Here is a 12,891-nt window from a genome sequence, read left to right as displayed (position 1 = left end):
ATCAATAAGACAAACACACAATCAAAACAATAATCCCTTTCTACACAAATAACACCTTAAACAACCTGTCAAAACATACTTAGGAACATGCTATTAACTCAAATAGTACCACAAAAAATACCGAACATTCCTCTCTTAAGTTTTTTGTTCCTCATTGACAGTTTATAGAGAAAGTCAACATTCAAATTGTTCCAAAAAACTTTATAATAAGACCAGAAACCCTTAGTCACAGTGAGTTAGAATATTTGACGATTTAAATAAGTTGTCAGGAGTAAAAAATATATTGAATAAGACGTTCGGGAAACGTTTACTTTTTCGGGAGATGTTTTTTTTTTACTTTTAAATTAATAAGGCTGTTTGTTACGGTGTGTTTTTTGTATTCCTTTTTTTAGTGACAGCTCCTGTATTTAGATTTTGTTGTGCAGGAAAATAGGGTGTGTTGAAATGCGAAGATCTTAAAAGTATATTTATTTCTTAATGAGTTAGTTTTTTTAACAAATTTGAAGTCAATAGAACTATAGTAGTCCAATTACTAATTAGAGGGAGTTAATGTATGCAAGGTTCGCAGCTGTCAGAGGTATGCAAAATTCTAAATTTTGAACATCAACGACTCGCAGGCTTATGCAGCTGATGGTGGTACATTTAATTCTATTATATTTTGGAAATACGCAGAATAATTCATTATAATCTAGATAAATCGTGCTTGCGAAGGCTCTCTACTCAGGTGTCACACTGTAATACGGACCTATTAAGTCATATTTTACCAAAGATTCAGAATACTGTCCGAGGGTTAGCAAGGTTTCTTTCAAAACGAAAATTCTACAGCGTAAGTTCGCACTTGGCAAGTGAAGTTTCGTAATTTAAACATCTTTCTAAGAAGACTTGGCAAGCATTGTTACATAATTCCGAAATCAGATATTTGATTAAAATAATGTAACTTACTCTTTCAAAAGATTAATAATTCCCACGAAACTTCAAATGACAACTTTTTGCTCTTTTTTAAAGATGGTCCGATAAATATTTCGAGTTCAACTAATTATATAAAATACTTACACGGGGACCGCGGGAACAAAATGTCGGGTCCCGTCAAAGGACAAGTCATGCAATTGAATTATCGAAAAATGTGAAGCATATAGTGGCTTCAATTGCCCTAAAGATGGATAGGGCTGGCACTATGTATAAGTAACTAGCTGACCCGCGCAACTTCGCTTGCGTCACCTAAGAGAATGGGTCAAAATTTTCCCCGTTTTTGTAACGTTTTTCGTTGCTTCTCCGCTCCTAATGACCGTAGCGTGATGTTATATAGCCTATAGCCTTCCTCGATAAATGGGCTATCTAACACTGAAAGAATTTTTCAAATCGGACCAGTAGCTCTTGAGATTAGCGCGTTCAAACAAACAAACAAACAAACAAACAAACAATCAAACAAACAAACTCTTCAGCTTTATAATATTAGTATAGACTAGCTGACCCGCGCAACTTCGCTTGCGTTACGTAAGCGTTAAAAAAAATCCCGTTTTTGTAACATTTTTCACTGGTACTCTGCTCCTATTGGTAGTAGCGTGATGATATATAGCCTATAACCTTCCTCGATAATAGACTATCTAACACTGAAAGAATTTTTCATATCGGACCAGTAGTTCCTGAGATTAGCGCGTTCAAACAAACAAACAAACTCTTCAGCTTTATAATATTAGTATAGATAGTATTGATTGATATGAAATGATATGTGATATTGTTTTCTGTATAAAGTTTATTGTTACGTTATAGTTTTTGTAAAAGTGCGCTTCTCCCCATCAAATGTCAAATTTTGGCGAGTTTACTTGAACACTAATTGTAATGTTTGTTTGTACAAAGAAATAAAGCATATTTTTTGGAGATTACTGTAGTTTCATGGATAAATGAAATGAAAGTGCCTAAAATGGTTTTTTTTTTCATATTTATTGTCGATACCGCACTGCTAATATTATCGGTAACTGTAAATATGTGTAAATATGACTAGTATTATTAGCTGCAATTAATTCAAGAGGCGCCTTCGAAACTATTTGAAAGCGAAAATGTTAATATTTGAGAATTAGACTGAAAATAAGAAAGTGCTTTGTTGGCCAAATATTTTTGTAGATATTATTGAAATTGTCTTCTCTCTAATTAAATTCTCCAATTACTTTTGCTTAACAAGTTTGAGGTCAAGTTAATGTACATATGTGTAGCAGCAACTACGCAATTTTTTACAAATTCGCTAATTAGTATCACTATCGAAAATATGTATTTTTCATTTTACTGTACAACCGGGGTATCGAACGCAGAATCGCAAAACATTTCAGCTACAGTTGTTGTTGTTTTTAATATTCAATATTTTTTCTTTCTTCTCAATACTGCACACAGTAAATCATTAATATGACATTTTTATATGAAAATATTTATATTTAAAAGAGCAGGTCGTGGGTTCTTGCCCTTTCTTTTCTCGAGTCACAGCTTTTCCGAAACAGTGGTAGATAAAAAAATACTAAGACGATTTCAAATACTTGTTAAAGTTTATGATATAAAACATAATAATATCTGACATTAAATTTGAATACTTGATTGTGTTGAAAAAATCACGCTATATTTTGTCCCGGGATTTTAGACAGCCCTGAACATCATAACATCACGGCGTCATCGTCAAGGACGTAAGTAGAAAGTAAACTAAATTCGTTGCGGTCAGGACACGCTAATGGCTAGTTTTTCTCTTATTTCAAACTATACTTTTTGTGAGTTCAACCGAATTATTATAGTTTTTGTCCGTACTCGTCCGTTGAAATGAATGAATTTGTAACTTCACACGGTTCTGAATCGTTTTCGAGTTTGTTTGATAGTTTTTTGAATAATGATTGAGTTTATAGTTCGAAAAAAAAAACTCTTTATGAGTCAAATTTTTATTTATTTTGGACAAAGACTGTTCCAAAAATGTTCGAACGCTTGGTTTACTAACAAAATACAATAAACATATACATAGGTATATTTAGTAGAAATGTAAAATAACTCCTACTTATATAATAAATACGAAAGATTATTATATTAACTTTATTTTAATAATGAATAGTTAATCAGTAGGTTAAATTCTTATCGGCCGATGGGTCAATTTATTAAATAACATTTTGAACTAAATCCCTATTACTTTAAACAATTTTCACCCCATTTAAATACTATTAATAACTTTTAAACTACTAACCCTTAACTAGTTCAAGTGTTAGTTCAAGTTCCAAGTTGCCAGCTAATAAATCGTGGCCCAGATGCTTGGGTTCGATTCCCGAGTCGCGACATCATTGAACTGTCGGCATTGCAAACCGCGGCTGAATTATAAGCCTTTTGATTTATGATTTAACTGTAGTTTTGTATTTGTAGTACAATTTGTATTTGTATTTGCTTGTTTTATGTGTTCGTTTGATATAGTTGTGATAATAGTATAGAGAATTTATTTCAGGTAGGAGTTAAAAGATTTTTTAGGGCCTAAAGAAATATTAAAATAGATTAAAATGTATTTTTATTTACAGAAGATGATTCCCGCTGTTAGTACATTATTTTTGTTGATGAAAATTTACGAAATAGAATTTCGATTAATCGCAAAAATGCACTTGTATTCCTTATAGAAATGTTAGTTATTTGTAAATTCTCAGCTGTTTAAATTAGAGTCGAATTTAGGTATAGTAGGCAGATATGTTTTAAGTAGTTCTATGTCACATTAATAACATAATATAATTAGTGGCGTGACAACTTAAAATATCCTAATGGATAAACTTAATAGAGATATGTCAGATTTTGGACAATGAAATGAAATCAATTCGGCTGTACAGAACTTAGAACAACAGATATACCGTGTTTTGTCACTTTCAATCAATTTCTAAACTATATAAGGGTGAAAAAGACAAAACACTAAGAACACAGACCTTACACGACGTTTAATCGCAAAACAATACTCTTGAATATGTGTCAGTATAAAACCCATAACTGTATAAGGTAAACAGGCTAGGCTATAAAGATAGGCTACAAAGGCTAAGGCTAGCGTATTCAGATGAGCTATGTGTATGAGTCATGCGTGTGCTATTGTGGAGGTAATTTTCCATCAATCCGTGAGCTTAATGCAATGGTTTTGTTCGGGACGGCTGAGCAGACGAGCTGGTAAAAGATTGTTGTTTGAAATATGCAGTAGGAGATAATAAGACGTGGCATTATATTTGGCTATAGTAAAGCGCCAGATATTATGTTAATAGAGGGGGTTGCAGAGTCAGGCCTAAGTATATGGTATAGAAAATATATTATTTGAAAATATTTATTTATTTAACTACTTATGTGCTACTTTTTTTAATAAGAGCACACCGTTTTTGCGACCAATTTTCAAGATATTTGTGTGATCTATGTAAATTTGCTGTTTTGGAGCATAATATCTAACGCTAAAATGCTCTTTCGTAAGTAGTTTGACATGATTCCATATATTCGTGTAAAATATGTTTTATTTCTTTTAAAAAATACAAATTTTAATGACTGTACTTTGCTAGTAGTTTTAGGACACAGTTTAAAAGATAACGTCTTACCCCCGGTTTCTGAGGACATTTAGCGGTAGTTTATCTATTCAATAGCGTTTTTTTATATGACTTTAAACGTTATTGAATACATAAACTACCCCTAAATGTATCTAAGAAACCGCGGGGTTATAGATATAGATAACTTTTACTGTAACTAAGATTTGAATTAAATCTCCGGTGTATTCTATGACTCAGCAATTCCAAATTAACATGAAATTCATAGTCTAACTAGTCATAAAATAAATTCAAATGTTTGTCAGGCTTCAATGTGACATATTTCTTGTATTTTATTGTTAATAAACATTGTTATAGCAGTGTGTATTTCCTTATATGTTTAGCTAGTTATTTGTATGTATGCGCAATCAATATTTATGTATTTGTTTGGTGAACATAAGGGAATATGATTTCCTTGCATCTTTACTTATATTTTATGGATTTATGTTTGTATGTTTGTTATTCACGTACAATTGTTTGAATCTTAAAATCTGTTTTATAAATAATAAAACACTTTTTTTTTCATTTTTCGTCTGGTTAGTGGTCAACCTAGTGTCAAAGTTATTAAAGCCACCTGAAGGCCTATAGTTTAACAACTCTTATCTGACCTTTGCTTATGGAAAGCACGGAGACGCTCAGTGCATCTAATAGGCTACCCATCTACAGATTGCACCCGCTAAGGTTCCTTAATCCTTTTACTGACCGGTGAGTACAAGTTGCAACTGGCTATGAACGCCTCAACGTTTCAAAGAAACGTTATGTACTGTTACTGTTTCGAGGAAATTAAAGATATCTTATTTAAAATTAAATAACTTTAAACATAACAAGAATGTGCGTAACATTTTATAACTTTGTTTTGATCTACAAATCAGGTAACATAAACTTGAAAGACTTTCAAAAAGCTAAATATTTATAAAAATAAATGCGAAGTTTATAAAAATGTTCGTAGTATGTATTTATTTTACTTTTTAATGCGAGAGTTGTCTTTGATTACAAAAGAATATTTATTTATTTTTATTTGCAAGTTATGTCTGTTTTTCGGTGGATTTTCAAAGCTTTTGTGTTTATTTTGTTATTTGCAAGACTGTGTTGATTTATATCAATTACTTTGTTAACGAAGTGTTAATTAGTTTACATTACTAAAAGATTGATGTAAAAACATAATCAAAATGACGTCTGTTTTTCACGTTGCAACATGTAATCTACACACCCACCGTTCTCCAATCCATACTAGAATTAAGTGTAAATAAAATAATGTGTTTGATTGTATTAATTATTCTGCGTGAAAACATCTGTACCAATATGGATTAAATTTAACAGGGTAAGAGATCATATCTCGGCATAGGATTTTGGCTATTGCTTTCGACAGAAAACTCGGCAAGTCAAGCCACATCTATCACATAGAAAAGATAGTCAAAAAAACATACAAATCGCGGTTTCCACTTAATTTCGCATAATTAATTTATGTCTTCAATCTATTTATTTATTTTTAAACTTCATATACATGTGTATATAGGCGGACTTAATGCCAAAGGCATTATCTACCAGTCTACCTTAGGGTGATGCAGAGATTGAAAGAAGTACGGGTTTAAAAAAAATAAAAATAAAGGACGTTAAGAACAAGGTTTACCAATAAATAAAAATAAGGCCATGTATGTACGTGTACCTACTTAAATATAGATAGGTTTATACATACATAATGATTAACAAATAAGACCATACCATTCATTCTATTCAAGTAACTTTACTATCCATAGACAACAAGTCTTCTGTAAAACTATATGAGTATACTTCAACTTTGTTTCAAAACGCTCGTCTACAACTTAAAGTAAACTTAGGGCAATAATACACCACGTATCGAAACACCGTTCAACAAAATTAGTACAACCCCGTATTACTTAGGTTTTAGTCAACGGTACCTAGGTCATTGACCCCACACCATGGGGCAATTAAACCATGATACAGTTTCGCCATGGGATTAATAACGGATTGTCATGCGAAAGGCGAATTTTAAGAAGTAACGTTTGTTACTGTTCGGTTCGATGTCCAGATGTGACGGTTGGTCCATCGTTTTGAAGGTAACGGGTTCAATTTCCGAGTAGTGTAATTAAGTTGTAGTTTTCAGTAATGGTTATGAGAAAGGTAAGTGGTTGTATATTTGATCCTTGTTGAACGTAACTTATTCATGAAAAAGTCCTGAAAAATATATTTAACCACGGTCACATATATCTCAGTGTTAGGTTAAAAAATTAAATGTAAAAGGTCTATCAATACAATTACATCTAGGCTTAATAAACCTGTAAACATCGTAGTTTCATGAGAATATGTACGTATAACGGTACGTTACGTAGAATCACGGAGACATCAAGTTCAAATACCACTATGCGGTCACCAGTCTAAGGAATGTCTGCGCCAAGGTTTGCTTCACCTGTAGATCGTTTACCGATCGATGAGCGTAACTAGGCTATGGGCGCCTCTTGTCTTTGAGCATAAAAAAATAAAAATATTTCTTATATTTTATGTCTATAAGTATAAAACCAATAGATAGCTAATATTCCTTTCCTCTTAAATATAACAAACGTGAAAGTTGATATAAATGAGTTGTGAATGCTAGCCCGCTGCCCTTTGACTTAGCATTTCTCCTTCTGTATTTATAACATAGGTTAGAAAGTTTAAGTCTTACTAATGAATGCTCTCGCTAGGGAGCGAAATAGTCTTATTCTCATTGCACTATTTGTGGGGTTAAAGTTATAAGTTGTGTTGTGAATCTTACACTCTTTGCTTTACTACATAATACAATTATTCCTAATCATAATTCCAAATTAGAATCTAAAATTAAAGTAACTCTACTTATCACATATTTTGTTCAAACATTCTGCACGTTAAGCAACCATTGGTTCATTCTATACACGAGTGGTATTTGAACTGAGCGTATGCGTGCTTTTGCGAACACGTGAAAAATCGCTTCCGTTTGTTGTTAATTAAAATAACAGTTTTAAAGTCATGTCAAAAGCCCTTCGAGGTGGTTTTAGCTACTTCCATATTACATCATAGTAATGATGATGAGTTGATGTGTGTTTAAATACTTTACAATAGTCACTAAAACTGCATTTCTAAAAAAAAAAAAACTCTAAACTGTCTAGAACTCTAAGGACTGAATGAATCACATAATTGTTTTACAGTATGGTATTAAAATAACAATGAAAACTTCAACACATAGCGACTTTAGTACGCGCAGCGAAAGAATTACCCCTGGTAAAACGGCATAGCTAGTGATTCGGTATACTGACCTTATTTCAGAAGGTGGTCTGTAAGCAGCGCTGGTGACGTACACCTCAGAGCCGGAGTCTCCAGCTCTTGGTGAACCATTCGTGTGAGGTCGACGACCGTTCCTGTGATCTCCAGAGGGAGACCTCGTCCTTTCATCCATTGTCTGAAATATTCATAGGTTTTTGTTAAACTATGTGAAAATAAAAAATGTTCGTGTTCTTGTAAGTTTGTTAATTGGTACGGTTTATAAGATGGTATAACTTTATTATTGTTACAGTGTTTCGTCTATTTTCTATATATTTGTGTGTGTTTGTGGCATCAGAACATATCTCGTATATAAGTAATCCGATTTAAAGTGGAGTTTAGTTTCTAGTGTGTATGCTGGTGTTTTAATTTTTCAAAAGATCTCTGCTTGAATATTTGACTTAATAAAAAAATATTCAAAGAAAAAAATCAGCTTTTTAATATACTCATGGTTGGTAGTCATTAGTCCTACTTCTACATCTCAATAAACTATCTTAAACATCTATTCTGTGGGAATTGATTCAGAACCTAAGCTCACACTGACCGAATAACAGCGTTTAATCCAATTTAGTCCAGCAATCGCGGAGTAATTTCAAAAGGCAATCACATAAACTTACAATTGCGAATCCAAAAATACAAGTCAGTTAGAAACGTTGAATCAATCAATGTCGCACTAAATCTCGCCATATGTTTACAACCGCTTAATTCGCTGTTAAAGGCACGTTAAGATGGCGCCGAAATTTAGTGCAGATTTCATTGCTGCATTTCTAAAATCGCGATTAATCTCAATAGACTGGGTTATTCCCTGAGTACTCCGATCCCCGAAACCCCCGTCCCGGAGGGCCCCGATTTATTTTTAAAATAGTATGTTAAGATAAAAATAAATCGGGGTCCTCCGGACGGGGGCCTCCGGGATCGGGGTACTCAGGGAATAGCCCAATAGACTCAAGGGTAATCAGGTGCTAGATCGGTTTTTGTAACCGGTTATAAGTATTTGTATGTTTGTAAGTAAGATGTTTGAGAAGCGAATTAATTTACAATTCCTTTTGTTTCAATATAAATTGTACTTTAGAATTATTCAAATGATGAATGATTGAAATCAGCAATTTTAATTGTGACAAAAATAACCTTATTTTATTAGCAATTTTGTAATAAAGCAGCAATGTTCGGTCTGCGGCGCGATAAACCAATTTACAACCAAAATAATTAACACAACTGAAAATTAATTAATACAAGCGATCCAGAAAAATGCCTACTTCATTTAAACCTTGAAATATTAAAGTACCTTGCCGTATTAAACTTCTTTATTATTAAATTTAATATACTGTTTAGTCGTAAGCATCAATTCCGCTCAAAGATTAGCGTGCCTATAAACGCGGCCTTACATCCCGCTATGTTTCGCGTTTGATTGTACACGCGAAAATATCGAACAATGCAGTTCAAGGCTCACGTAGTGGAATGTTATTGTGTATGGTGTAGAAGGTAGCGGGTTTGTTGCCGGAAATTACATATATTTTGTTATTTGGATTTTCTAGAAAAATAGGATAATTAGGATATACAGATTAAATCATTGGTTTAGTCATTTTTGAGTTCGTTTACGGGGTGTTTGTATAAATACATGAGAGACTGCTTCGTATTTGAAGTAATCGATTTAAAAGTAAAAAAAATGAATACATCTATACTAATATTATAAAGCTGAAGAGTTTGTTTGTTTGAACGCGCTAATCTCAGGAACTATTGGTGCGAATTGAAAAACTATTTTACTGTTGGATAGCCTATTTATTGAGAAAGGCTATAGGCTATATAACATCACGCTACAACCAACAGGGGCAGGATACCAATAAAATGTTACAAAAACGGCATAAAATATGCGCGGCTCAGCTAGTAAATAATATCACGCTTTTTTCCCGTAAGGGCAGTCACCAGAGAACGCTACTTGGTACGAGTCTTACAAAATTCCCTTGCTTTATTCTCATCCATGCAACTTGTTATACAGGACCGCCTCAAAAGCATCGAGCATAATAACATTTATATTATGTTACAACCCATGAGTTGCGAAAAATAAATGTAAGCTCATAACAGAAAATTTTATCTGTTTGTGTTCGCATTCCTCAAAAACTGCTTGACTAAATTTAATGAGTGTTTTATCGTGAGCCCTCGCTATAAAATGTTTAATGTCTAGAGGTAATGTCTCTGCGTTTGCACATGTTACACCAGTACCGTTTAGTTATAAATAAAAATTATGCGTGTTGTTCTTGAATTTTATTAGGCTTTTAATTAGCGTGATAATTTTACGAAAATGTAACTTTTACGTTATATTTTGAAGGATGTAAGCACAAATCAATGTCTGTAATATTTTCAACAAAAAATATCTAAGTAAATTTACTAGTGGACTCCTGTGGCCAGTCGGTTATTTATCCGGCTGCTGACCACGAGGACTCAGGTTCGATTTCCGGGTCGGGCAATGTGATATTGGTTTTTTCAAAATTAATTTAGAATTTTTCTCAATAGAAGATTTAGTAACGAAGAGTTTAGTAACGTGCCCGGTAAATGGCAATAGGCTTGCTCTCTATTACACAGAACTAACACTATTAATAGCCAAACGTGGGTGTTTTTCATACACCACTGTCTACACTTTGGGGTATAACAGCATGATATTATATATGTACACATTTAAACACCTAAAAAATTACACTGCCGACCCAATTTAGATCTAAACAAACAAGTAATAAAGTCGCTAATCGCTTGTACATTACACTATACACCAAAATAACTCATATTCCGCTATTAGCTGCGCATACCGAGCAAGATGTTCGAAACATCATTTTAATTGATATGGACTGTACGTAAATACGCACACTATTTTAATGTAATGAAATAAATCTATTTGCGTCTGGATATCAAAACTGTTTTTCTGAGATACGATGTTCATATAACATGTAAATGTAAGTTAAACAACTCAACCGTGGCGTTCTGTAGTCTCTGCCTAACTCCGTGTGAAAAGGGATGATGTTTTCAATGATAAACAACTTACTTATTTTTATTCTACGTTGTTTTTTTACATTATTTTAAAGTGTTATAAATTATCTTATATCTAATTATCTATTATATTATGTCTAAGGTGATTGCCTATCACTAATGACTATTAAATAACTATCGATATATTTTCGTACGAAAATTAAAAACTTTTGGGTTACTAAAAAAATCAGTCAACATTATTCTTTTGAATAAATAGAGTAAATTAACGCGTTTTTTTATACATGGCAATGTGATAATTGTAGAATTGTAGAATAGTATATAATAATATAATATGGCTCAAAACACACTTTAATGCCTTATTTCAATTCTACACCTTTGTGACAAAGTGTAGAAAGTTTTCATTGTTGTACATAAAGGTATTTGCCCACGCTTTCCTTTACTGTTTGAAATAACAATAATATTAATAAAGGTTTAAACAAACTTAGACGTTATTTAACACTTCTGTAGTCTGCCAGTGTAAGAGCTCTTTATTTCAAGAGTATTGTCAGCAACTTGCGTATCGCTTTAGAAATATTGTCGCCGGCATAAAGCCGGATCGAAGGGACAACGACTTTGGACGATATTTATACACCTTACTTACAATAGCCGCGCGGGTCGATCTCTGAGGTTAAGCCATGCTTGCCGAGGTTGATTTGTGGATGGGTGACTAATGTGACATCTTATACATATCGAGTTCCTCCGTGTTTCGGAAGGGACGTTATATTGTGGGTCGCGGCTGTCATTTTCGAAGATCTTTGTCAGTCGTTAAAAGCAGTCAGAAGCTTGAAAGTCTGACAACCAGTCTCACTTAAGGGTATCGTGTTATCCCAGGTAACTGGGTTGTGGAGGTCAGAAAGGCAGTCGTTCCATGTAAAACACTGGTATTTAGCCGCATCCGTTGAGACTGGAAACCGACTCCAAAATAGCTTGGAAGAAAGGCTAAGCTGATATATACTTGCGTAAGCAGAGTAATCATAAATGCAAGTGAAACAGCATGGCACAACTAGTATATTATTTACATTATTTTCCCCGGTTGAATAAACTACACAGCAGCATTAAAATAATTTGATAGGTACAGTCACCTTTCAAAGTCAATGCACTTGATTTATTTGTGTCTTAATAATTATTTAGCAAATTTATAACCGATGGTGTCAAAACTAACTTTAATGAAAATATGTGGGTAGATATGACGCGATAGTAAAAGCTAATACAAAAGTTTGTGAAGATATAGGTAAGTATGTGCGAATTAATGTATGTTTGTGACTCTTTCAACCACTTGCATCTTAATAAATAATTAAGTTACTCACCGTATACTCCGACAACGTTCTCTCCGAAGGCGCCCTATGACTATCATTCTCATCCCTCGACGAGGCTCTATGCAAGTACCCTCCCGACGAGGGCGAGTCCACACCGGACCGGTGAGTGGCCACGTAATGGTTGTTCTTCACTTTATGAGCCATATTGTCCAGTCACTAACACTATAACATAATACACTGGTACACTGGATCACTGGTACACTGAATCAACGTTCATTTTTAATGTTGGATCGTCCTTGGCATGTTTTGATTTTGTTTTTCGGGTGTGTGGATTTCTGTAACAAAAAGAAAATTTTGTTGTTAAAAGGTGTTTACAAAATATAATCTTAAGCAAAAAATGCAGTGTTTTTTAAAGAAATTCTTAATGAGTAGATAACTATTATTAAAATGTTGATGCTGTGTGATACGATGAGTAAAGCAGTCTCTATATTTTTATTATAACTCGGTCGTCGCTCGGATTTTCATGTAAAGCATATGTAAATATACACATGAATGTTTGTTAGAGTTCATTCTTATTGTAAAATACTTCAAAGAGATTTTAAAACAGAAACTGTAGCTTACTTATAATTCTTATTACGTTAGATTTCCATCTAGCGGTATTTTTTCCAGGCACTATATTGCGTCGGGAACTGGTAGGCTCGATTTCCACACGGAACAATTATTTGTGCGATCCACAAATAATTGTTTCGGGTCCGGTTGTACTTTGT

At 33.3% G+C, this 12,891-nt stretch overlaps 1 protein-coding gene across 1 annotated transcript in view; it reads right to left on the bottom strand.

The window, feature by feature from the left end:
- Positions 1–12,891, bottom strand: part of LOC142978418 (uncharacterized) — a 120,820-nt gene that overhangs the window by 5,149 nt on the left and 102,780 nt on the right. Inside the window, exons 3-4 of the mRNA XM_076122858.1 lie at positions 12,176–12,459; positions 7,847–7,989 (exon numbers count right to left, since the gene is read on the bottom strand). Coding sequence (XP_075978973.1) covers positions 7,847–7,989; positions 12,176–12,328 — 296 coding nt within the window. The 5' untranslated portion in view covers positions 12,329–12,459. The remainder of the gene's footprint in view (positions 1–7,846; positions 7,990–12,175; positions 12,460–12,891) is intronic.

Source organism: Anticarsia gemmatalis, chromosome 14 (genome assembly GCF_050436995.1).
Source record: "Anticarsia gemmatalis isolate Benzon Research Colony breed Stoneville strain chromosome 14, ilAntGemm2 primary, whole genome shotgun sequence".
Lineage (NCBI taxonomy): Eukaryota > Metazoa > Arthropoda > Insecta > Lepidoptera > Erebidae > Anticarsia > Anticarsia gemmatalis.
The sequence above is the reverse complement of the archived record's forward strand: the minus strand, read 5'-3'. Positions and strand labels throughout refer to the sequence as shown.